This window comes from Choristoneura fumiferana, chromosome 30 (genome assembly GCF_025370935.1).
Source record: "Choristoneura fumiferana chromosome 30, NRCan_CFum_1, whole genome shotgun sequence".
NCBI lineage: Eukaryota > Metazoa > Arthropoda > Insecta > Lepidoptera > Tortricidae > Choristoneura > Choristoneura fumiferana.
Window position 1 is genome coordinate 9,731,700 of NC_133501.1, and position 27,429 is coordinate 9,759,128.

The 27,429-nt window shown below is 36.9% G+C and overlaps 1 protein-coding gene across 5 annotated transcripts; it reads right to left on the minus strand.

Moving 5' to 3' along the window:
* Positions 1 to 577: 577 nt before the first annotated feature.
* LOC141444780 (uncharacterized) lies at positions 578 to 25,084 on the minus strand. Of its 5 annotated transcripts, none has more exons than XM_074110419.1 (20): positions 24,976 to 25,084; positions 24,208 to 24,312; positions 23,850 to 23,934; positions 22,187 to 22,404; positions 19,736 to 19,820; positions 18,966 to 19,162; positions 16,994 to 17,050; positions 16,242 to 16,343; positions 15,375 to 15,461; positions 13,974 to 14,057; positions 13,666 to 13,752; positions 12,596 to 12,646; positions 9,299 to 9,388; positions 8,185 to 8,277; positions 6,947 to 7,012; positions 5,925 to 6,005; positions 3,692 to 3,776; positions 2,030 to 2,229; positions 1,235 to 1,276; positions 578 to 730 (listed from the first exon to the last, which is right to left on the minus strand). In XM_074110419.1, the coding sequence occupies exons 1-20, from the start codon at positions 24,998 to 25,000 to the stop codon at positions 633 to 635; spliced, it is 1,938 nt and encodes a 645-aa protein (XP_073966520.1). In that variant the 5' UTR covers positions 25,001 to 25,084; the 3' UTR covers positions 578 to 632. The 5 variants fall into 5 exon arrangements, with proteins under 5 accessions (XP_073966520.1, XP_073966519.1, XP_073966518.1 ...); XM_074110418.1 differs by having other exon boundaries at positions 8,185 to 8,274; positions 13,974 to 14,060; XM_074110417.1 differs by having other exon boundaries at positions 13,974 to 14,060.
* Positions 25,085 to 27,429: the final 2,345 nt, after the last annotated feature.

Below are 27,429 nucleotides of genomic sequence, written 5' to 3' on the forward strand. Positions count from 1 at the left end.
ACCTAAGATACCTTAACTAGATATATTTACATGTTATTTTTTTATTTTTTTTTAATCGACTGGATGACAAACGAGCAAGTGGGTCTCCTGATGGTAAGAGATTACCACCGCCCATAAACATCTGTAACACCAGGAGTATTGCAGATGCGTTGCCAACCTAGAGGCCTACGATGGAATACCTCAAGTGCCAGTAATTTCACCGGCTGTCTTACTCTCCACGCCGAAACACAACAGTGCAAGCACTGCTGCTTCACGGCAGGATTAGCGAGCAAGATGGTGGTAGCAAATCCGGGCGGACCTTGCACAAGGTCCTACCACCTGCAAAAAAAAACACCTATAAAAATTATAAAAAAAACCCCGTCTAAGATCTGCCTGTGGCAGGGTTCCCATGATGCTGGCCGCCATACCCCTTTGGAACGCATTATAATGAAACTTAGTGAAATTACTTAGTTACCTATTGAAAAAATAATAATAATGTACCTAAGTATGCTTTAATTAACCCTCGGTCTGAAATAAAAATACGATTGATTGATTCATTAGAAATGGGACTAATTCAAATAAAATTACTTTTTTTACTACTTAAATTATGTATTTATTTTGTAACATTTCACAGGTTTTAAATTAAATTAAAGTTAATCGTTTTTTCTGGCTGGTTTATTGCTATTTGGAGGGTTCTTAGCTAGTAAACAGTTTGGTGGGTCACCTCTTTGTATTGGACTTTCGAAAGCATCTGCAAATAAAGAAACAATATAATAAGGCTAATGTCCTAGAAATAATAATAGGGTAATGTCCTTCAAATAATAATAGGCTATTGTCCTAGAAATAATAATATAGAATAATGTCCTAGAAATAATAATAGGCTAATGTCCTATAAATAATAATATAGGCTAATGCCCTTGAAAATACAATGGGCTAATGTCCTAGAAATAATAATAGGCTAATGTCCAAGAAATAATATTAGGCTAATGTCCTAGAAAGAAATAATAATAGGCTAATGTCCTACAAATAATAATAGGCTAATTTCCTAGAAATAATAGTAGGATAATGCCCTAGAAATAGTAATGGGCTAATGTCCTAGAAATAATAATAGGCTAATGTCCTAAAAATAATAATAAGCTAATGTCCTAGAAATAATAATAGGCTAATGTCCTAGAAATAATAATAGGATAATGTCATAGAAATAATAGTCTTATTTTTTTATCTTATGTTAGCCTTAGTAGTATTATTAGTTTACCTGTTGCGTTGCCTCGTCCGGGCACTGGTTTATTCATGAAATCTGAAATTTTAATACGATATGCATTAAGGGTCTACGCAAACTAAGTGCACTGCGCGGGCGCATCCTGCAGGCAGTTAGCGCTGCTCATACTATTGTTCCGCGTCAACTAGCGTAGGACCTACGACCATGACAGCTTCGAGGTCTTAAACTATATAAGGCATAATCTGACACAACAAATCGTGCATAAATATTTAATTTTGACACGACCCTATTTCAAGGGTCGGTAGGAGGTGGCAAATATTAAAGCCGGTACTTAATATTTAATAACCCTATTATTTATAAAGCCAGAAAAAATCCCGCCAGCGCGATTCAGTATTATATAAATTTCAGTACAGCGACATCTATCGGCATACAAAATCAACACAGAGACATTTTACTGCTATAATATCTGTACATTGGATAGATTCTATTCCTATTATAGCGCTTGCTTATTCAAGCGCTCAATATCCAAACCTCATAGTTGGGGAGCGTTCTTACCTGTACCCTTAGTGTAAGTTTTCGGTTACAAAATACGTCTCGATCGCGTTCGCGTTAAAATCTCATTTTGTATGGAAACACGAACAGCGCCTCTAGCGGAACGTATGCGATGTTTGTGCTTCCATACAATGTGAGATTTTAACGCGAACGCGATCGAGACGTATTTTGTAACCGCAAACTTACACTAGGGGCACTGTGTTAGTACCATTATATAAGAAAAACTCAGTCTTTATAATATAACGCAGGTCTAGCTGTCGCAGGCTATTGGTCAATTACCTGTGACAAACAGCTTAATTCTGTGCGAATCGGTGCCACCGCCGTTTTCAGCGTGGCATATATAAAACCCTGCGTCTTCTGGCTGCACGGATGTGATCATATACGGTGTTCTGTTATGGTGTAAATCCTTAATTCGATCATTTGCCTGTTCTTTCTGGAACATCCATTGTATTGTGACGCGAGGATCCCCCGCAATCACTCTACAAGAATAATAAATAATTATATTTGTCACATTTAACAATCCCGCTTCAAATTTATTGTTATGTGTGTAAATAAGGATTTCGTATAACATTAATTGTCCTAAGATTTGGCATAGCATAATTGTGCATAACATCTAAGTGCCATAATAATAATAAGCATAACATATTTGTCACAGCCGTGGTGGCCTAAGGTTTGACTTATAGCCTCTCAAGCAGAGGGTAGTGGGTTTCAATCCCAGTTCGCACATGTGCGTGTTTCGAAATTCATGTCCGTAATTACATTTGCAATTGACCACGAATAGATCCGGATAACTTAAGCGCAAAACACACACAGTACCGGTGCAGGTCGACACAAAACACACAAATGACTGGTACGGATAGGTCGTGCGCGGGCGCCGCGGTGTGATGTTGTTCATATACAGCCCGCCGCACTCAACCCGACCTGCTGCCGTCCTGCGGGGCTACTACGAAATTCGAAAATCGAAGTCCGTTTTCCTCTGACACTTAATACTATTTAATACGAGAGTAAAAGGGACGATACGAACTTCGATTTTCGAATTTTAGAGTAGACCCTCTGTGTGTGTTTTGCGCTTTCAGGGCCTACGCTGACTGGTGCGGGTGCACTGCGCGGGCGCACGCCTGCGGGCGCGGGTGCACGTAACATCCTATGCACGAGACGCGCGTAGAGCTGCTCATACTGTTGTTCAACAGGCGGCCACCCGCTCCGTGCAAACCAGGCCTGGTGGCGAAGGCCCTACATCGCACGCAATGTCCCCACCTTAGGGTATTTTACCCTAAAATCAAGGTAGTTTTACAAGCTTAGGGTAAAAAATTATTTAGGGTATTTTCTAGGGTAAAAGTTTTCGAATGCAATGTACGATTTCAAGAAAAAAATTACTGCAGATGACATAGAAGCCAAGACTATTATGGGTGCGTTCCAAGAATGTTTTGAAACGGTGTAGTAGTTTAGCTATTAGTTTATTGATAAATTACATTTATTTGCTGTTTTAATTTAAATAAAATTTTTAGAGAAAACAAATAGTGCCTAATTTAGGGTACTTGCACGTAGCGTTAGGGTAAAAAAATATCTGAGGTGGCAACAATGTCGCACGAACAACTACAGCTGGGCTACTACGAAACTCGAAACTCGAAGTTCGTATTGTACCGTCCCTCTCGCTATCGTATTAAATAGTATAAGTGTCAGAGGGATCGCACGACACGAACTTCGAGTTTCGTAGTAGCCCAACAGTAGGTCGCATGCGAGCGATGCGATCCCTACTCGCTGCCATCCTGCAAGGCTACTACGAAACTCGAAGTTCGTATCGTACCGTCCCTCTCGCTCTCGTGTTAAACAGTATAAGTGTCAGAGGGACCGCATGACACGAACTTCAAATTTCGAGTTTCGTTCGTAGTAGCCCTGCTGTTTACTTTTTTGAGCAAAGGAGTTAAGTATGTAACTTACTTGCAATCAAAAGCTGTTGGGAAGCCAACCGCTGATTTAACTCTCGTTATCGTTTTATCTATAACTGGTGGTTTAATTGGATTCGCTAGAAAAAAATGTTTGTCATTAATTTTTTTTTTAAACAAAAAAGGGGATCCTCATTCATTTCCCAGCTGTTTCATATGGACGAAGATTTTTTTTTTTGTAACTGTAAACTGTTTTATCCATACTATACTAATATTATAAATGCGAAAGTGTATTTGCATATTTATCCGTCTTTCTCGTAGAAACGGAGCGACGGGTCGCGACATAGGCTACTTTTTATCCCGAAAAAATGCACAGTAAAGTTCCCGAGGGAACAGCGCGCGATAACCGAATTCCACGCGGGCTAAGCCGCGGGCAAAAGCTAGCTTATTTAGGTGTATTTCCTTGATATTTATTTATTAATATTTCAGGACTATCGTGTAGAACCCTTTAGTTTAGATTAAAAAGGGTTAGGCTAAGGTACTTTTATTAGTTAAAAAATAATCATCAAATTTTCTGCCATCGTTCTGAAGTTCTGCGTATGCACATTTCAGCGATTCATTTTTATTTATAGTGCTAGCTTTTGCTTGTGGAATGCGGTTATATCGCGCTGTTCCCTCGGGAACTGTGCATTTTTCCGGGATAAAAAGTAGGCTATGTCACTCTCTGGCCCATAAACTATCTCTATGTCAAAAATCACGGCGATCCGTCGCTCCGTTTCGGCGTGAATGACGAACAAACATACAAACACACACACGGACCAGTGACTTCTTGAGTTGTTGGTACTCATAGGCTCGTGCTCGTTCCCTCCCCTCTCATAATAAGAAAATAAATAAAGAAAATACAATTGGTTCTGGTTATAACTATATTTTATGATGGTTATCCTCGTTGAAAAATGAAACGCTCCAAAGCGAGTACATAGGCGCTTAGGTTCAAAATCTTTCTAGGTATATAATCGATTTAGAATACCCATCGATTTAGACAATAATGACTCAAGGTAGGTATAGTATTGTTTAAAATAATCTTGCCTATGCCTATGACCGAAAGCGATGGTCTTATTTTGTATTGTTATAACCGCCAATCGCGCGCACTCGAAATAACACCTTAATTTCGTGACATAAGGTTACATGTAACAAAAATTGAAATGTTCTTAAGTACATTATGTCTTTTATATTCGCCTTATATATATACTTCATTTTTTTAGCATTAGCTTGGTGTCCTTTTATTGAACAATTTCATTTACATTATTTTTGTATCATAAGGCACTTGTCCCACCGCCGACGATGAGCGAGAAGCGAGTAGAGCGAGTAACTATAAACGAGTGGGCGAGCAGCGAGAAGCGAGTGTAGTTTTGTCGCTCGGCTGTAAGCGAGTGTTCGAGTGCGACGGGCGATTACTCGCTCCACTCGACTCGCTCGTGCGGGGCGGCCGCCAAGCTGACATCGCTGAGCGAGTATCTATAGCTCAGCGAGTTTTATAGCTCTCGCCGACAGTGTGAACAGCCAGCGATCAACTATTAATATATGTGTCTCTTTTACTCACACAGGATCTTATATCTTTTGTTCGTTTCTTGAGCGAGAAAATAGTCGATAGCCAATCGTTTCCTCGCTGGCGGTGAGACAACGTTTTTCAATAAAATGACTCATCAAGATTGTTTACCTTATTTCTAATGCTAAAAAAACGTAGTATAGTCTTAGTAGACGCACGCACTTGTAACTTAGCGATGGGACATTTTGAATCTTGAATTGACGACTGCCGCGACATAATGAAAGTTGTATATTTACAAGCGCACGCACACATAGGGCCGCGCGCACAACTGAGTTGAACTATCTGTATGATAACTGATTTAGTGTGTTTTACTTTTACTTTAAAGCTTATTTAAATTATGTTATAAAGTTCTGTGTATGCCCTTTTTATGCGACACTTCAAGAACACACGGAAAAAAGGAATTCTTTGACCAAGAATATGCATAGTCTCAGGAATACTGTTTAAATCCAAGTAATTATTTTCTTTAAGTAAGATAATAGTTTTAACCCAGTAAATTTTTGTCTTCATCCAATACGATATGGCGTCCGGCTATATAAGAAATTCGCACACCAACTATAATCCACAAAATATCAACGCCGAGTCAACTTCCGTAGCCCGATGAATGCTGGCTGAATCCCTTTTTCATAACAACATATTTGGATAAATTATTATTATTATGTATATATACATCGTTATTACTTACGAGGTCGCGTTGTCGGACACGATGGGTCATTTTCATCGTGTAATATTTCACCCCCCCTTTTTTGTTTTTTTATCCGAAAAACTGCAAAAAAATACATTTTCATCAGGCGACGGAGTCTACAAAGTACTAAGTGTGTTAATTTGATTATATGCCGAATAAACATTTTCTTTTTTTCTTTACTATAGATCAAGAGCCCGCGACAACCAGACCTTTGTTATTGTATAAAGGCTGCCCGGTTAAGCAACTATGAAATTTGTTTATCGGTGGCTTAGGTAGGTGACAATGTATTAAACAAACACACACAAACATCACCCATGTATTCTCAAATGGGGTAGGCAGAGCACACGAAACATTACCGCTTCGGAGCCACTTTTAGTAATTTTAGGTTTGACAAAAACAGTACAAATAGTGACAGGTTACGAGTACTAGCCTGTTTGACTGTATTAAACGTATATAAAAGTTCACTTCATATCCATTATATTTTAAAAATCAAATTTTATATAATTTTGGTTGGTATGCTTCGAAATCACTTCCATCATTGCCCGATACTTTGTGGGGTGCGCTACCAGACACCTTTAAACTATGTTTGAAAGACACCTGACCAAAAATATTTGCTAATTCCGCTGTCGCGGACTCTTGCCCTATGTGAAATTCAAAGCATATTATATTTGACTGAGGGTTTTCTTCTATAATAATATCGAGGACGAGAAGTCCGTTTGAGTGTGGTTTGGGCGGCTTGTGATTGTCTAATCATAATTGATATTATTTTTTTATTAATTACCTAGTTTATTTCTTAAAAATTATAAGTTGGTCTCTTGGATAAGCCCAAAGTCACGCAACGAGACATAGAGAGAGCTATTCTCGTAGTTCCTTTGCGCGATAGAGTTCACAATACGGAAAATAGCCGAAGAACTATAAAGTCATCGACATAGCTCGGAGACACGAGTCTTATGGGTTACGCGAATGAAGTTGCGGGTGGGAGTTACAAACTTGTTAATAATAATGATTCACTGTGACATTACATTCACCACTGCTGACATTAAATCTTAGGCCAGACTGACTTTGTTTCTTCTCATCCTTCAGAAATTCTGAAATAAAAAGTGCAATGACGTTAGTAACGATACCCGGACAGGTGGCATTGGTATTACGCTAGATGGCGTTAGTGTATTGAGAGGTCCGTTTGAAGCTACGTTAATCTTGCTGCGATTCGATCGTTTAATTATTCAACCAATCACAAACGCGACGCAAATGTCAAAGCTGTCAAACTGACTTTACGACACTAGCGCCAACTAAACTGTCACAAAAGCGCAAAGTTATATTATATACTGTTAAAACAGTTTACTATTTGTTTCTCATGAACATGAAGAACATCTATGTAAAGGATGGAATAGATAGAGAGTAAAGGCTGACCAGGAATATAAAAAACTGACGCGAGGGCAGCACTTCTACGTATTATATATATTGCAACATTCTTTACACTTAGCATACGATACCTACCAGTCATATTGACAACGGTGTCGGTGATGTTATTTAAAGGAATATTTTCTAATCCCTCAGACTTTTTCTACGACAAATACTTACATTGTGAATTATTATCCTTCTAAGGCTATGGATAATCTTCGGCATTTTAACGCACAAAAACTAAAATAGCACTTTAAAATACCACGCGCAAACAACGTTAAACTTTGACAGTGATAGACATTTGAATTTAGTGTTACCAGTGCAAGAAATTAGTTCTATTGGTTTTCCGAAATATGGCGAGGTTTTTTATAATTCTGATCAGCCTTTACCTACTATGCATGCATGCTATTTCAAAGATCATAATTGTCGAAAATAGTTTTGTACGAACACAATAAAAATGGAACTAAATCGAATATACAACAATAAAATTCAAAAAATATAACCGATCAAACAGATACAAACTTTAAAACTATTGTCAAGAATACATTAATATCTAAAGCGTATTATAAAATTAATGATTATATATCATGGACAGGGATATTTGGAAAATTGGAAATGAATCCGATCCGCATAGGCGACCAGACCACTTACTCCAAATAGCGAATCTACTGTGTTGTGTTAAAAAATGTAGCTGTGCTAAATACCTACTTGTAATCTTTAAACAACATTGTAAATCTATTATATATATATTTTGACATTCATAAGGATGGACAGACAGACAGACAGACATGGCAAAACTATAAGGGTTCCGTTTTTCCCATTTTGGCTACGGAACCTTAAAAACGGAGACTGTAAATACCGTCACTGTCGCTTGTAGCGGCGCTGCTATCACTGTCTCTTTCTGATGGTGATTCCTCAGTTTGATTAGTGGGTATTTCCACTCTGAATCCTTCTGCAAGAAATATAATTTGTTTATTTACCAGCACGAATACAAGATACAAAAAAAATACAAACATAGAACCTCCTCCTTTTTTGAAGTCGGTTAAAAACTACAACTTCTTTTTAAATAACCGCGAGATTTTTGCTCTTTTTTAAAGTTTTTTTTTGCTTAGAAGCAAAGCAAGGACCCATAGTCTTCTTCTTCTTCTTCTCTTTTAAAATATGGCTTTTCTGTCCTAATTAATAGGACAATTTCGCCAGTGTCAAGGTAAACTCTCTTTGAGAGGCACGTTGGACGGTGATTGTAGTTTTTGCAACTTGATAGTAAAATTCCAGAAACCACGCGGAGACAACTTGCGCATTAAAAAATGTTAGACACGAGAGCAATATAGAATTTTGGGATCACTGTTCACTGTTAAGGTTTATCGCCGCATAAAACACTATCAAAATTATACTTCAACTAGCCAAAGAAACAGAACTAGCAAAATTAGATATTGTCTACATCCGCCATCTTCGAATCCCCCATAGTTTTCTTTTGTTATTTGATTCCTAGTTCTAGATTTTATATGTTTTAATAAATATTTACTAGCTATTCGACAATTATTTCATTCTCGATTTTAAGAATTAACGTTATACGTTACAAAGTTGCAGAAGAAAAGAAGCTCAGTTATGCGAGTAGAATCGAACCTTGGATTTAAACTAAAATGGTCAGAGACTCCCTGTAGAACACCTCATCATGTCAGCCGAAAGACGTCCACTGCTGGACATATTTTGTACCTTGGGGGGAAAATGCCTTAGTCGCCACGCTTGGCAGGCGTTGGCGACCGCAGTTATACCCGATAGTTCACGGAGGACGCTGCTGCCCATCCTCCGGTTTATCCCTTAGTCGCCTCTTACGACACCCACGGGAAGAGAGGGGCTGGTGTAATTCTCGACCGACACCACACGGCACCACAGAACACCTCATATACAATTAAAAAAAGTGAAACAAGTGCAAAAGCAAGGACAGCGGACAAAAACGAAGTCTAACATACCGTCACTGTCACTTGTAGTGCCACTACTATCACTTTCTCTTTCTGATGATGATCCACTTTGATTAGTGGGTATTATCACTCCCCATTTTTCTGAAAAAAATATACAATTTATTTATTACTAAAATTATAAATACGGAAGTGACTCTCTGTCTGTTACCCTTAAACGGTTAAACTGCTAAACCGACTTGTTTTTAGGGTAACCCCATACACGTAAGGTGGGGATGATTTTTAAATCTCATCTTAACTCATAGTGTGTGATATCATAGACACCTTTCTTATCTCTTTTAAAAACATTGTAAGTTTACTCAGATCATTTTTCGATTTCGGGATCCTTTTTTTTTAATCTCATTTATTTTATAAGCCATACATCTTATGATTAAGTCGGCTTAAAAATATTAACAATGTTACTTAAACTTTAGGTGTTACTTTAAAAATTGGGATTAGTACTTATGGGGTATTTTTATAATATTCAAATCTTAGGTTCAATGAGTGTGTAATGAAATTTAAAAATGTACCACTGTGTTCGGTGGTGAACCCTGAGCTTAAGATTTGATGGAAGAAGAAGAGGGGATCCTTTTTTTTAAACGGATATTTCTATATGAAGCACCAAAGTGTTTAATGTAATAAAATAAGTAGGCATGCTTTTATGTTTGGACGACCAGATAGTGGTTAGAGAACCTGACTACGAAACTACGAAGCTTGAGGTCCCGGGTTCCATCCCCGGTCGGGGCATATATTTGTATGAAAAATAAAAAAATATCAAAAAATGAAACCGACTAGAAAAACCTTGAAAATATTTTTCTAGGTACCTACTAGGTCGAAGTCGGTGCCTCAGCACGATCCAGCAGTAGTGGAACAATAGTCGTCTAGCTCACCTACATACTATATGGGTTTCAATCCCTCCTGCTGGGTCGTGCTGAGTTACCGACTTCGAGGTAGTAGGTAACTAGAAAAATATTTTGAAGGTTTTTGTAGTCGGTTCCATTTTTTGTTATTTTTTTATTTTTTTGGAGTCGGTTTTACTTTTGTTAAAAATTTTCTTTATTTCTCACTTTTTACTGATTCTTAGCCAAAGTACATCTCACAACGATTCCATTAAGCCCAAAGACGGCTTAGTTACGTTGTTTTATAACAGTTCCGTTGCCTACCTTCCGGCTTCAGCATCAGATCAGTTCGAAAGAATCATTAACTTAAAAGCTTTTTCTTAGTCGCTTATCTAGGTATATTAATCATGATCGTTTATAGACGAGCGAGCATTACTTAGCTTTGACGAGTTTCATTGGTCATCTTCATCAGGTCCAGTTTACCAAATGTTAGTTTCTGAATCTAAATGCTTATCTTAATTCTAAAAATGTCAAAAACGCCATAGGTAAAGTTCGTTTTTATGCTGTATCTAGGCGACATAAAATGACTTTTTATGCTCTAGTGCATAAAATAAAATCTTCGTCTAAGACCAAGGTAATCAGCTAAGACCAATGTGAACAGCCACAAACAAAAAAGTTTCTACGTATTTTTTTTATAATTTTTAATTTATATAAAACTAAAAATCAATCAAATCAATCAACATAAAACAATAAAATTAAAAAATAATAATTTTTAATAATGCATAAAAAATAAAAAGTACATAGAAAGTGAATAATTGTTAACTGATGCTATTTAATTTCCTCGCAATCTAAGTGAAAAGCAGAGTTTAAAACTCGAGCATTAAACCCATTTTCCCCTCGACGTGTCTATCCACACTCGCCGTACCGGCTCGGGTGGCTATATGAACGTCTTGGGTAAAATGGCTCGTTTTATGCTCTTCTTCTAAAATCTACTATTTTTCTCGATAACTATTCGTTTCCGCAGCTTGAAACTTTGTGAAGTTGTTGTTTATCATCAGATCTCTCTCCGAAAAAAATTTGAGCTAATTTTTCGCTATTCGTAAAACAAGCTCATTCATTACACATAGTCAATTTTAAGAAACAAAAACCAAGTTTTTGCGTAATATAGATATGCTTTATGTTTAAGTATACTCATCTCAGCTTTTGCAGGTGGTAGGACCTTGTGCAAGGTCCGCCCGGATTGCTACCACCATCTTGCTCGCTAATCCTGCCGTGAAACAACAGTGCTTGCACTGTTGTGTTTCGGCGTGGAGAGTAAGACAGCCGGTGAAATTACTGGCACTTGAGGTATCCCATCTTAGGCCTCTAGGTTGGCAACGCATCTGTAATCCCCCTGGTGTTGCAGGTGTTTATGGGCGGTGGCGATCTCTTACCATCAGGAGACCCACTTGCTCGTTTGCCATCCAGTTGAAAAAAAAAAAAAAAAAAAAAATCTCATGTGTTTCTGTATCTAATACCTTTAGACGAGCAATTTGTATACATATATTTCGGGGATCTCGGAAACGGCTCCAACAATTTCCATGTGGTATGTGGGGGTTTTTGGGGATGACAAATTGATCTAGCTTGGTCATATATCTCTGGGAAAACGATTATTGTCGAGTTTTAACCCGAGCAAAGCTTGGTCGCCCAGGTGCTAAAATATTAAGAATGAATAGAGTAAAATATTTTTTCACTAAGTATTCGTAAATCAAAGCTAGTCAATTTAAGAAAAAAAAAGTATAAACACATAGTCAATTAAAGATAAAAAAGTTTTTGCGTAATTTCATAATATAGAGCTTTATGTTTAAGTATTCATGTGTTTCTGTATATATCATCATTGTCTTCCTCTTCAGCCGAAAGACGTCCATTGCTGAACAAAGATCTTAGAATGCCACAATGAACAACAACTCGCCACTTGCATCCACCGGTTGCCCGCAACTCCCACGTCATCGTGCACCTAGCGGGAGACCTGCCAACGCTTCGTCTTTTGGCTATTATTGGTTTATTGGATCATGACAAGACAAAACACATTCTAGCGCTAGAATCTCCGTGCCAATACAGTATTTAACAACTCCTGAATTTGCCGTATCTTAATATTATTATGAAAATATAGATATACAGACAGTGTTTAGCGAAGAGAAAACTTAAATCGGTTGAAAATTGGATTTATAGTGAATTTTTGAAAAATCTATATACGTGTCTCTTTCTCAAACGCTTTTCTCTATGCAGCAAGTATGGCGGTACTGGCGTGTGACGTCACATGCCAGTATGTCTTTCTCTGTCTAATCTTGAATTTCAAACCCTCATAACTTTGTTATTTGTAAAGGTAGCTTAAAAATTGTTTCTCTATTCGATAACAGGCATTGTGTAGTTTTAATTTATAAAACATATACAAAATAGTCAAATACCGTATTAAAAGGAAACTTATACATACTGTTACTGTTTCTTTGTGGTGGTTTAATGGGCATCTTCATTCGGGATATATCTGAAAAAGAAAATACAATAAACAGGTAACAATATATAGTCAATGTAAACTCATTATTGTACAAAAAATAACCTAAGCAACAAAGAGTTGGAAAACCCCGACATTTTCACTTCAAACTTCAATATCTCAAAAACGGGTGAACCGATTTTGATAAAACGTCTCCAAGAACCATCGCCAGAAAACCTGCTTTCAAGTGAAAAAACCGCATTCAAATCGGTTCACACAGACACACTTAGCGGTCAAACTTATAACACCCCTCTTTTTGCGTCGGGGGTTAAAAATAGGATACAGATAGAATAGAAAATAAAATATTTATTTTTGAACAACTAATACGAGTACAATAATACTGCTAAACAAAACAATAAACATATAAGTACATATACATGCAGTGGGTACAAAAATAAAAATTTAAAAAACCCCGACATAAAAAAACGCAGCAAAAATAATAAAAAAAACGCCCGAAAAAAACGCCGCCAAAAAGACAACTAAAAAGCAAAAAATAATTATGCACTACCTAGCTGTTGCCCGCGACTTCATCTGCGAAGAATTAGTTTATCCCTATCCCGCGAGGACTATGCTGATTTCCCACAAAATTACCCTAAGTTAATTTAGTACAAGTACCTAGTAATGTTCTTTTATCTAAGCGTCGTCGTTGTCGGGGGACCGCTAAGGTTAACAAGAAACTAAAGTACAATGTTGTATTTTCTAAAGTATAGTAGAAAACCTGCTTTCAAATAAAAAAAGGCGCTGCCAAGAGCGCAATCAGCAGTATCAGCAATTTTTGAAAACATTTTAGTTTTTCTTTTACAAATATGCAATTTTACTCGCAAATGTGATGAAAAACATTGTATGTCGCACGGGCGGTACTAGAATTACGCACATCGACTCATTAAAGCCCTCAGTCTTCGACTTCTAATAGACTCTCGTTCGTAATTCCTTATTTACCGCCCTTAAGACACAATGTACTAATCAACATAAAACCATTCTTATTCTTAAACGAAAACTAGTACATAACATACCGTCACTGTCACTGGAGCTACTGCTACTGTCTCTTTTTGGCGGTCGTCTGTTACGTTTCTTATTGGGCATCTTTCCTCGGTGTCTTTCTGAAAAAAAAAAGTGCTTTTTCTGCTGACTGTACTTTTTGTTGACTATACTTGCATTGTCACCCAAACTACATTTGCATACCAAATTTCAAGTCGATGCCATTAACCATTGAAGAGTTCCGTCCTGCGGAGACGATCCTGGCTGGACTACCAGAATGTCACTACCAGATTATTTTACATAAGTATGCTAAATTACGTTAGAAAACTAGTACATAACATACCACCACTGTCACTGGAGCTACTGCTACTGTCTCTTTTTGGCGGTCGTCTGTTACGTTTTTTATTGGGCATCTTCCCTCGGTGTCCTTCTGTAAAAAAATATCAGGATTACTCAAAGCAATGATCAAAAATTATAGTCACAGACCATATATCGTCATCGTAGGCACGAAAAATTCGACACGCTAGGTTCTCATACAGTTTAAATCGCTTTTTTTGTGTATCTCGATATATGGCTGTGATTATAGTTCTAAAACAGCATTTGTAGGCAAGTTCAGTGCATTAAGTTCTAAAGCAAACAATTAAACTTCAATTAAGTACCTAATGTTAGTTAATTTCAATTAGTAATGACAAAAAAAAAATTAAACCCCCGAAAAAACTGAAACGCAAAAAATAATAAACCTTTTTTGGAGTGATTGAAGCCCAGTATATACTTATTATGTAGGTGACGTAGACTAATATAGGTACCTAGATTAAGGTTAAATAAAAAAAAGGTTTCTTTATATTTTGCTTTTCACTTTCTTCGGCGGTTTAATTTTTTTGTTATTTTTTTTATTTTATACTTTTTTCCCACCGTTGGGGTATTTTTTTTTTCGCAATTTATATAGTAGGTACACACCAATTCCATACCAGTAGCTACCCTATCCACTACAAAAAGAATTATCAAAATCGGACTACTCTGTCAAAAGTTATGCGTGCTTATACAGTACAATCAGTGACTGATCAATCAATCATCCCCTGTTTTCCTACCCTTAGGGAAGATTTTTTTTTCCAAATTTAACCTTGGGGTATACGCTTTCCAATAAAAAAATAATTATGAAAATCGGACTACTTTGTAAAAAGTTATGCGTGGTCATAAATAAAAAAAAAATGAATATACGCGTCGACTTGAAAACTTCCGTTTTTTTTGCGTTTGACCAAGGACCAATCGTTTCCTCACCCTGTCTGTTACATGAAAAGTTCTGTAGATTAAAGTACCTACTCAGATTTTCCCTACAGATTGTACCTACTCAGAGTTTCTTTGCGCGATAGAATCCGGAATACGGAAATTCGTCGAAGAACTAAAGTCACTGACATAGCTGGAAAAATATGCAAATTGAAGTGGCAATGGGCAGGCCACATCGCTCGAAGAACAGATAACCGTTGGGGAAGAAAAGTCCTCGAGTGGCGACCACGAACCGGAAGACGAAGCGTTGGCAGGCCTCCCACCAGGTGGACTGACGACATCGTGAGAGTAGCGGGAAACCGGTGGATGCAAGTGGCAAGTTGTCGTTCATTGTGGCGTTCTAAGGGGGAGGCCTTTGTCCAGCAGTGGACGTCTTCGGGCTGATGATGATGATGATGATGACTCAGATTTGACGTTGTCAAAATCATTGAAAACTACCTAGTACATTACCATTACATACCGTCACTGTCACTAGAGCTACTGCTACTGTCTCTTTTTGACGGTCGTCTGTTTCGTTTCTTATTGGGCATCTTCCCTCGGTGTCTTTCTGAAAAAAAAAACAGGATGGTTACTAATCCTAAGCCATGAGCAAAAATTATAGTTCTAAAGCACCTTTTCCAGGCAAGTTCAGTGCATTCCCTTAACAAATTAATCATTGTTGGTTAATTATAATAAGTAAAACCGGCCAAGAGTGTGTCGGACACGCCCAAGATAGGGTTCCGTAGCCATTGCAAAAAATTAAGTAATAAGTATTTTTCTAAGGATTTCGTATTGTGTACAGTCACCAGCACCAATATCTGACACAACAAGCGTGCATAAATATCTGATACGACTCTATTTCTAGGGCCGGAAGGACGTGTCACATATTTTTGCACGCTCCGCTGTGGCAGATATTAATGCTGGTGACTGTACGACGGAAAAGTCGCTGAAATAATGTTGTTCAGTTTAAAAAGAATGATCTATGTTAGTTAAAAAGAAAAAAAAATAAGACTCCATTATTTTTAATTTGTATTTGATTCACAAGTCGTTTTGGCTTAAAGTATGACCACTTTTTGTGTGTAATTGTTCTGAGTTACGCTGTCTGACTTAAAATTATTCGTAGGAAAATAGGTACCCTACGTTCGCTATAGTCGCCAGTATAGGTCGACTCACAAGAGCTGGCACGAATGGATTGAATGAGTGAATGAAAGTATCTGTGTACCTAAGAAAACACTTCACACAAATATGAAAATGTCATGAATCTGTCATTTTCCAACAAAAATGTCTAAGTGACATTACTTTCGTTCAATCCATTCGTGCCAGTTCTTGTGAATCGGTCTGTACGTACTGTTGCTATCGCTGGAACTGTCACTGTCACTTTCGCTGTCAGTGGAACTCCATCCTTTTCTCGGTTTTCGTTGCTTATTTCTTTTCATTGGCGGGCGGAGCTCTGGAATCAAGGTTTTGATAGGATAAATTATCTGGTAATTAATTAAATGTAAACAAAACAACATCAATTGGTGTCTTAAATATTGAAATTCCCCCATTAAACTATCTAAACATTTACATTTCTGTATAAAATACATTATATTAAATGGTTAAGTTACAATAACGGATAACTCACGTCTTAAATCGAGTTTAGCTCGACATGTTTCGCGCGAGCAGAATGGTGGCGCGTAGCTCCGGTGAAGAACGGCTACGAAATAGCCCGAAATATGTCGAGCTAAACTCGATTTAAGGCGTGAGTTATCCGTTACAATATCATTTAATATGAGTGAGTCTCACGATAGTTTCATGTTTAAAATACATTAATCTAGTTTAGTTTTAGAAGATAGATAAATATTTTATCCATGAATGTGCTAAATTTGGAAGCTAAAGATTTTTTACATTTTAGTTTTAATAATTACCTGGGCGCTAGTTAGTATTCGAGCGCTAGTTTTTAAGTCTTTTCCAATTATTTTTTAGAGATACTGTATTTATACCGGATAGCTAAAAAACTGTATCAGAATAATCGGCCATTTTTACAGAAAACTGTCCTGACAAAACGACACTATTATTTTGATTGAATTGTTATTTCAATAATACTCATGTAATACTCACTAGATTTTTGAATTAATTCGTCTCCCGTGCCTTCAATCCTTGATCGTTTCAATGTTTCTGAAATATTCATCAAAATTCAGCGAAAAGTTACTTGTTACCATTTTAAACATGACCATGATTTGTTACCATTTATAGTATACTGTAATTAAGGAAACTAAAGGTCTAGGCTGTCTTACTGTTTATGACCCATTTACGGTTCTCTATCGTTTGCCCGAACTTCATATGCCCGAATGTATCGTTTTCTAGCGTTTTCATTTGCCATTGATATTAAACTAACCTAACCTAACCACTGCATTCTATATGATTACATTTTAAAAAAATCCTGAAAACAGCACGGTTATATATATTTTATGGCAAACGTTGGTATGGCAAGTGAAATTCGGGCAAATTAAATTCGGACAAGTAAAGGTAAACGCCCATTTACACATTGGGTCGCCAGCCTAGGTTTAGGCCGCGTTTTCACCAGAGATGTGCGTGCGAGGAATGTGTTGCAAGGAGTGTTGCGAGGAGAGTTGCGAGGAACGTGTTGCAAGGAATGTGTTGCAAGGAATGTGTTGCGAGGAGTGTTGCGAGGAGTGTTGCGAAGAGTGTTTCCAGGAGTGTTGCGAGGTGTGTTGCGAGAGTGTTGCGAGGAGTGTGTTGCAAGAAGTGTAACGAGGAGTGTTGCGAGGAGTGTGTTGCGAGAAATTTATTGCGAGGAATGTGTTGCGAGGAATGTGTTGCGAGGAATGTATCGCGAGGAATGTGTTGCGAGGATTGTGTTGCGAGGAATGTGTTGCAAGGAGTGTTGCGACGAATGTGTTGCGAGGAATGTATCGCGAGGAATTTGTTGCGAGGATTGTGTTGCAAGAAATTTGTTGCGAGGAATGTGTTGCGAAGAATGTGTTCCGTGCGAGGAATGTGTTGCGAGGAATGTGTTGCGAGGAATGTGTTGCGAGAAATGTATTGTGAAGAATGTATTGGGAGGAATGTGTTGCGAGGAATGTGTTGCGAGGAATGTGTTGCGAGGAATGTGTTGCGAGGAATGTGTTGCGAGGAATGTGTTGCGAGGAATGTATTGTGAAGAATGTATTGGGAGGAATGTGTTGCGAGGAATGTGTTGCAAGGAGTGTTGCCACGAATGTGTTGCGAAGAATGTATTGGGAGAAATGTGTTGCGAGGAATGTGTTGCGAGGAATGTGTTGCCAGGAATGTGTTGCCACGAATGCGTTGCGAACAATGTATTGGGAGAAATGTGTTGCGTGTAATATGTTGCGAGGAATGTGACTAGTAGCAGCCAGTAGCGCGAGCGACTCGGCTCGGTTACTTGGAAAGAGCCCACTACCTACTACCTACACGTCATTCTGTCACTGCTCAGCTGCCTGGCGCTAACAATCACAACGTTCCACATCCTCGCTCAGCTTAGCTCATTTTTAACCGACTTCAAAAAAGGAGGTTTTCAATTCGAGTGTATGTTTTTTTTTTTGTATTTTTGTTACTCGATAACTCCGCCAATTTAGGGGCGGTTTTCAAAATTCTTTTTTAATTCTAAAAGACATACTTCCGAGGTGGTACTTTTGACACCAAATCAGGATCTGATGATGGGATCTTAGAGAAATCGAGGGCAACCCTTGAATTTTTAAAGCACACCTATAGCGATTTTGGCATTTTTAACATTAAATCAAGTATTTACATTCAGAAAGTATCATTTGGTAAACGCGACCAGGGCCCGATTGCATAACAAAGTACAAGCTAATATTATTAGCGATTTTGTATTGAAATTCACTAATACTATTAGCTTGTACTTTATTATGCAATTGGGCCCTGGATAAAGAACACCGTAGGTACCGGTACTCCGTTTTAAAATGATATAACTAAGCTGTGTTTGAGCTTAATGGAATCGTTGTGAGATGCATTTTGACAACAAATCACTAAAAACTATAAAAAAAATCATTATTATCAAGGTTTTTGAAGTCGGTTCCATTTTTTGTACCTTTTACATACAATCTCATGACGTGTGAATCGGTCCCAGCCTCGTTTACAGCTACGCATCTGTAATAGCCGGTGTCAGATATTTGTGCTGATTTAAACATTAAAACTTCTCCTTTTTGTTTTAATTTTTTATACTGTGCGTTCTGTCTTTTTCTGTATTGCCATGTTATTTTTGTCGCTGGATGACCGCCAACAATTCTGTAAAAAGAGATTTAGGGGCTGTTTCACCATCCATTGATTAGTGTTAACTGACGGTTAAATGTGATGCCGTCTCTATTTGTTTTGTTCGAAAAGACGGAGACGGCATCTTATTTAACCGTCAGTTAACACTAATCAATGGATGGTGAAACAGCCCCTTAATGTTTTTTTGTTAGCATGTTAAAGGTCTCTATCCATTACATCGTATCATGCTTAGACTGTAAGAGGAACTTCAGGAACAGGAATGTCAAGACTTATCACACATACAACAATAAATATTTTTCATTTTTTTTCATACGCACACACACGCGGCATATTGCAGCTGTTAAAAATCGCCAGGTAAATAAGTCAGCCATAGCCGTGCATTTGTTGGAGTCAGGACCAAACCACTGGATTGAGCTTCACAATCCCAAGATTCTGTCCACGGAACGTAATTTAGCCCTCATTTCGTGACAGAGTTGTGACAAGGCAACGAAATTAATTTTGATCCCCTACCAGTGATGGTTATGTAAGATGGTTACGTAAGAAGAACAAGGGTTTCTTTAGACCGTAACTTCGCTGTTGGTTACGTACTTGCAATTCAGCGCAAAGGGATATTTTGCTGTAGCCCGAAACATGCGAAACGTCTTGTCTATTTGAGGTGGTTCAGTGGCAGGAGCTAAAATCATAATAATTATTGTTATTAAATTACAAATGTCAAATATCTTTACGTACTAGGTATACATACCGGGTGTGGCCTGTAATGTGAGCAAATAATTAAAACAGACCATATAACTCAAAATGGTCAACATTAGTTCAGCGACTTTTAAAAATAATTAGTTTTTTAATTGTCATTACATTTTTAAGTTTATTCGAAGAAGAAATGTAAAGCAAAATGACAGGCGACGTCAGTTGTGTTCAAGGATGGCGTACATTGATAGCAGTATTTAATTTTTAAGTAAAAAGGAAAATTAAAAGACTCCATTATTTTTAAAAGTCGCTGAACTAATGTTGTTTTGTTTTAATTTTTTGCTCGTATTTCAGGGCACACCCGGTATGTTGCCAGCATATTTGGGTCCATGCTGCGATGGGATAATTTTTTTTTCTATACTTCGTTTTTTTTAGCATTAAAAAGAAGGTAAGCGTTCTTGAAATGAAATAAATCACAGCAAATATGTAACAATTAGCAAGGATATTATGATCATTTACATTCTTTTGGTATCATAAGTAATAGTTACTGTTTTTTATAAAACGTTTTTCAATAAAAATATTCGTCAACATTGTTTACCCTTTTTCTAATGCTAAAAAAAACGAAGTATAGGTTCATCCCAGCCTATATACGTCCCACTGCTGGGCACAAGCCTCCTCTCAGAACAAGAGGGCTTGGGCCATAGTTCCCACGCGGGCCCAGTGCGGATTGGGAACTTCACGCACACCATTGAATTGCTTCGCAGGTAGGTTTCCTCACGATGTTTTCCTTCACCGCAAAGCTCGTGGTAAATTTAAAATGTAATTCCGCATATGAATTTCGAAAAACTCAGAGGTGCGAGCCGGGGTTTGAACCCACGACCCTCTGCTTGAGAGGCGATAGGTCAAACCACTAGGCCACCACGGCTTTAGTTAAGTTCAAGTTTTAGTGAAGTATAGTTATAGTTTATTTAATTATGAGTTAGGTGCTTTTCATTTACTTTTAGTAATAATTTTACTTTATTTATGTTATGCCATAATATATTCTGTGAATAAACGATTCATTCGTCAAAAAATATTCTACAATTTCATTTCATATTGCTGCTATAGTGTCAGCTTAAAACAATATTAGTTTTTTTTTTTAAATACATTTTAATAAGTTGTATGTACTTTTGTTGACTATACTTGCACTCAATCTGCATTCCAGTACAGGTAGTGCCACCAGTGTTGAGGTCACACATATTCATTCATGTAATATAATGACAGCGGGATTTTGACATTCTCTCATTCCTTTCATTCATTCTCCTTTTATACAACCAGTTCTTCATGTAGCTGTGTGTAATCATTCACTTCAACTCTCGTGGCACTACTATAGTTAATGATCCATTGGCCCGCGCGAAGCGGTTGCTTCATCTTTTACAGTGTGTTACCGGCTGCCAGGCTTTTCTTAAGGGAGGATAAAGTAACGTATTTCTGTAACTTAACTATGACATAATATAATGAATAAACTAAAATTCTCACTTTGTTAACTTTCTAACAAAAATAATTGCCAGCAATGTACAGCAAAGTAAATTGACAAGACTTGACTTACGATTAGACTTACTTAGTAATAATCAAAGTATCGTCGGCTGTCATTTACATTTACTTGTCAATTTACTTTGCTGTACTTTGCTGGCAATTATAATTTTGTTAGAAAGTTAACAAAGTTTGAATTTTAGTTAGTGAATTAAATTAATGTCATGGTTACGTTACAGGAATGCGTTACTTCAACCTCCCGGTAACACACTGTATAATGCGAACAGCTAAGGTAATAAACTTCACTTCCGTCTGTATTTCCGGATAATACAACATAGGGCTAAAGCCAAGCGAATAGGCTTTAACTGAACTGGTGAGACCTTTGGCCGTCATCTGCACTTTTCATGGCGAGATAGAGGTCAATTGCTGGTCAGTTTTATTATTATTTAAATTATCAGGCAGGCAGTTGGAGGTAACTGATAGGTGCCTGTATCTAGCTGTTCTTTGGGCAAGTATTATTTGTACTGCTAATGTGTTGGTCTAGCTGGTTCTTAAATTGGTTCACATTCAGTGCTGAGACTACATGTTCTGGTAGTTTGATCCATGTCTTGACCACTCTGTTACATAAAAGAATTTTCTGGGAGGATTGTTGTGAGATCGTTCATACTGTAGATACTTTAAATTGATGGCCTCGCAGACGCGTGTTGTTACTAAGATTGAATAAGTTATAGAACTTCTGAAGGTCGTAATGTCCGCGTATTTTGTAGGTTTCTATGAAATTCCCACGTTATCTGCGCTACTTTAAAGTCTCATTTTACTTAAGTAGGAAAAAAAACAAATTACCTTTAATTTTGACTTTAAAAATATGTTCATCTTGTCCTGCTTCGTTTGTAGCGATACACTTGTAAGATCCAACGTCCTTTTTCGAAACTGACACTATGATAAATTTATTAATAACAAAATGATCTTCTACAGCAGGCGGTTTAATGTTTACATATTTCTTTGACTGTATGCTTTTGAATTTCCATTTTATTTTTGCGGCTGGTGAATCATTGCATAGTCTGTAAAAAATGACAGTCATAATTCGTATTTGAAATTGAGATCATTTTCGATCGGTGGTTTACGATATTTGTGACTGTTAATTATTAGCCGTAGGACGTCCACTGTTGGACATAGGCCTTCCGCATAGATCTCCAGTTGCTTCGGTTGGAAGCAGCCTGCATCGACCTTGAAACCGCAGCCAGCCAGGCATCTGTCAATCTCGTTCCATCATCAGTAAAAAAAACGAAAAACCCGACTGCCTTAAAAACTGAGAAGAAAAAAACAGGTTTACTCTGTGAAAACTGTTAAATTCTATTTCATTCTAGATTTAATTAAATTTAGTATGGACTTTATTTGATTGTCTAATCATTTGACGTCATAATTCATGTTAGGTCACGGTAGGACAACGGGTAAAAAAAAATACCCGTATACCCACCAGGGGGACATTGTGGTGGCATAGTGGCATGGGTGGTGGGTAAAAGGGGCGTCTAATTGATAATTCAAGGCGCTGATATCGTATTTTTCAAGATACACAGAAAATTCCTCAACAACTCGGTTTGACAAACAATAGTTACTTATTCGTATTACCGCGCTCTCTCAATGAGGGCTATCGTTTTTTGTCTTTCTAGATGGCGCCACTGTTGCGTGAGGTTTTTAAGTGAGGCTTTCCAAGTCTGTTATACGGGCGTGAAAACAAAGTTTAGATTAGAATCATATTTAATACAACTTAAAACCGTATCAAATATCGAGCAACCACACTGTTCCGCAGTCCCGTTTTGTTCGGAAAAAAGGAGGACAAAAGTTTCCGAAAGACCAAACTGTCTCAAAACACAGACATTCATTGCCCCGTAACGCATGATTGCCATAATTAATTTCAAGTAATGCAAAATATTCACAAAATTATTCTAATTATAAATAAACCCGACCTCACGCTACACTAGCGCCTCTAGCGGCGAATTCATACGCGATAGCCCTCATTAGGTTTAGTATACACATCGTATGTACAGCCGTCCATCTTTCATTTTGATATTTGAAACTAAATAATAAATGGATATGAAAATGTCACTCATTTGTAGCTCATTTAATACATAGGCTTAGATCAAGAATCTTAAACAAATAATAAAAGAAGATTCCATATTTTACTATTGACTTTGGGGTGTAAAAATTTATTAGTCGACTATCGGTACGTAACTGGTTGTCAAATAGGAATTACTGTAAAGATTGATTATTTTACCAATTTTTTAACCCCCGGCGCAGAAAGAGGGATGTTGTATCCTTTTACACGGTTTTCTTTGATCGAAAGCTAGTTTAATAGGATTTATGCTGAGGCGGCCGGGGACCATTTCGGGCACACAACATAGTTCATACGAAGTATATTTTCTATTTTACCCTTTTTATTTTTTGTTATTGTGTTGTTTTACTTATTGTTTGTGTCTCGAATAAAAAAAATTGCCATTATACTTACTTGCAACTGAAAATTAGCAAGTTACCAATACTGGTTTCAATTACTCGTTGATTTTTGACGATTTTTGGAGCTCCTACATTCCCACCTTAAAAAAAATAGTTAAAAATATTTAGTAATTTTTAATAGGTAATAAGTACTTTTTTACGAAAAATGGTAGATAAACATCTAGTTAATAATGTTTAGTAGTCGTATTTGCTTGGAAAAGTTCGTATTTATCTTGATTTCTTACTAGCTTACTTACTAATTTTATTGTGATAAGCGTGACAAGGTTCTAAAAGAGACTTCAAGAGCAAAATCTGTCTAGAGACAAAATTAAACTAAAATTAGGGGATGGTGACTGTCGAAAGTCCTGATGTACCTGAGGATCCTTGATTTGCTGTGCCGCAGGATCTAAGGGCACAAGTAGCGGGCAGCGCTGGCTTGACGACCTCAGCTTCTTTAGAGTTACTGACGACTCCTGCCACTAATCCATACTAATGTTATGAATGCGAATGTGCGTGTTTGTATGTTTGTCCGTCTTTCACGTCGAAACGGAGCGACCGATCGACGTGATTTTTGGCATAGAGATAGTTTATGGGCCAGAGAGAGAGAGAGAGAGAGAGAGATTTAAATAATAATTTAAAAAAAAACATCGAATAGTATAAATTGGGACCCACTCAGCATAATGTTAATTGTCTTCATTCACATAATGACATGCTTAGAATTTTATTTTTTATAATGATTACTAATCTTTTTATTACCTTTGACGATTTCAATACAAATTCTTATAACTGACATTTATGTAAATTATAATGTAATGATGTATTGAATGAATAAATAAACTAAACTGAACTAAACTATATATTTTTTACTTTATTTAAGTAATTCAGTAATAAGCAAATACTAAAGTAATAGCTTGATTTTTTCGTAACGGCCCGGAACCCTATCTTGGGCTTGCCCGACACGCTCTTGGCCTTTTTATTCGACCGCTAAATTAATAAAGATATATTAGCTAAGTTATTAGGTTCAGACGATTTTGAACTATTGAACTTTGCAATGAAAATGTCCAAAGTTTTTCAAAGTTTCTAAGTTAATGTTTCTAAGTCTGAAATAAATAAATAAAATATGAACTGAGGAAGATACTTACACAGTATTATGTAGAATAATATCATAACAAATCCTAAATGCTTTTTTTAAGGAATAATGTATAAACGTGACAAATATACGATTTAATCTGATTTACAAGCAGCAGTGGTTTTGAGACCTATAAAATGATGATTAAACTGTTTGGTTCATTAACTTCGTAATTATTGCGTGCAGTAATTTTAATTTTATAGATCAGTTTAAAAATCAAATCATCATGCACCTATCCGGTTACCTATGTACAGTCAAGGGCAAAGATATCGACACGGCAAAGTTGAAAAAATATGTATACACGGCCTTAATATTAAGTGCATAAAGTCGTGTATACATATTTTTGTAACTTTGGCCGTGTCGATATCTTTGCCCTTGACTGTACCTATATGTCGCAGGAAAATGGCCAAAACAAATCTCTAATGATATGATCCAATCACGTAGGGTGTTAAAAGGACGAATCTATTTTTTCATTAACCTAGATAAAATCAGTCATTTGATCAAATATCTGAATCTTTGTAAAATTACAAAATCAGCCAGAAACCCTTGTTTTTCCATTTCGTCAGATTTGTTTAGTGATCTGATAAAATCCCTGTAATAATTGAGTGTTGATGAAATATTGACACGTTTATCCCGGACTAGCTATTTATCTAGAACATAATAATAAAATTGTATCTACTTACAGTTTAACTTAAATAATTAGATTAATTAAATGGTGTTAAGATTAAAATAACTTAACCTTAATTGGCTGCGCCATTTATTTGTTTATTTTAAATATATTTAATTAATTTTAACTCACACACACACTCACGCATTAACATGAACGCATCCATACTCTGGCAACACATCCCTCCTTTCCTATCCCGCTACCGTTGGGCACCGAAATTCGAACCAAGAACGAAGAAAACAAACGACTCGAGATGACGCTATAATTTTTGAAGTGGTGATGAACATTTTTGTGCCGTTTATAATAATTCCTGTGTCGTGGAAACTCAATTGCTGGAGAAAGCAGCATCCCGGTGTTCAAGGTATGTCCTGCCCCTCCAAGTCTGGTCCTTCGATCCCAAATCCTTTCCCTCACTCCTAATATCCTCCGCAATATACACACGCTACTCATTTACTCACTCAAATACTCAAAAACACATTTTCAAGTTAGTTACGCCATTTTTTCTCGCACGCTTCGCCTAACTTTGTTTGGTTTTAATCACGCAAATAACATTATATTTCTATGTAAATACCAACTATTTCTCAATAACAACAGTTTAAGTAAATAACAAAAGTATTACTTACTGTTTAACTCACGCATTTCATACTCATTTCTCATAATAATTAATCTCAACGCACCGCTCATATACCTACCCGCCATATTTGATGTACGCACCGCTAACTTATTATTCCTAGTAATTTCTGGATATTTCTTCCTAATACACATTCCGATCTTGAACTTGTGCTTATTTCTCACTTATTTTGTTAAATATAAATATCGCATTTTACCTTCATCATGGGAGGCACAGAAAAAAACGAGTGCATACACCAGTTCAAGTGAAGAAAATATTATGATTAAATTCCTTGAAAGTAAAAAGCAAAGTTTGTTCCACATTATTCAGGAAGTGTATAATCTAAGCTTAAAGGTTTCTGACCCCGCTTATCACATTCCATTCCTTGCTAGGACACAAACCCTAGACAAGACCCGAGCTGACTATGTAGAAACGGTTGATAAACTTTTAATTGAACAATTTAAAGAAAATCCAGCCGCAGAACCGAGTTATAGCATTCTCAATACATTTGATGAGTTGTACTGTTTTATTAAGCAAAAGGAAACTACTCTGAGACAGCAACTTGAGGTTCAAAATAAAAATAATAATTTTAACATCAAATTGCCTCCGCTTCAACTCACAAGTTTTGATGGTACTCCTGGTAAATGGCCAGTGTTTTATGAAAACTTCCGCAGTGTTATACATAACAATACTCAATTAACTAATGCTGAAAAGATTCAATATCTAATTGGGTGTCTCTCCGGCAAAGCCTTAAATATCTGCTCAGGCATAACTCCAACTTCTCAAAATTATGATATAATTTGGCAAGCTCTTCTAGCTAAATACCAAGATACAAGAGTGCAAGCATCTATGTACTTGGATAAAATGATTAATCAAAGGCCTGGTCAGTCAGCTGATAATTTGTTAGATAACTTTTGTACAGCTGAAGCCGCTCTGCAACAATTGCAAATTGATAATTTGGCAGATTTCATGATAACGCATATTGCCTTAAGCAAACTTGATAAATCAACTCTGAACCTATTTGAACAAGCTCATAGACACATTGATATTCCCAAATTTGCTGAATTAAAAAAGTTCTTAAGTGAACAATCTAAGCTCACTGCATTACATGGCCCAACGCCATCCTCAACTCAGTCCAGTAACAAACAATTTAGCAAACCCACTCCCCAATTACCACAAATAAATAAAAC

Coding starts and splice junctions, on each gene's coding strand:
- LOC141444780 (XM_074110417.1), bottom strand. CDS start 25,000: ATGATATTATTCTACATAATACTGT. Junction 13,753..13,973: donor TAGCTCCAGTGACAGTGGTG/GTATGTTATGTA, acceptor TTTTTTTTTCAG/AAAGACACCGAGGAAAGATG. Junction 1,277..2,029: donor AATTAAGCTGTTTGTCACAG/GTAATTGACCAA, acceptor TTAAAATTTCAG/ATTTCATGAATAAACCAGTG.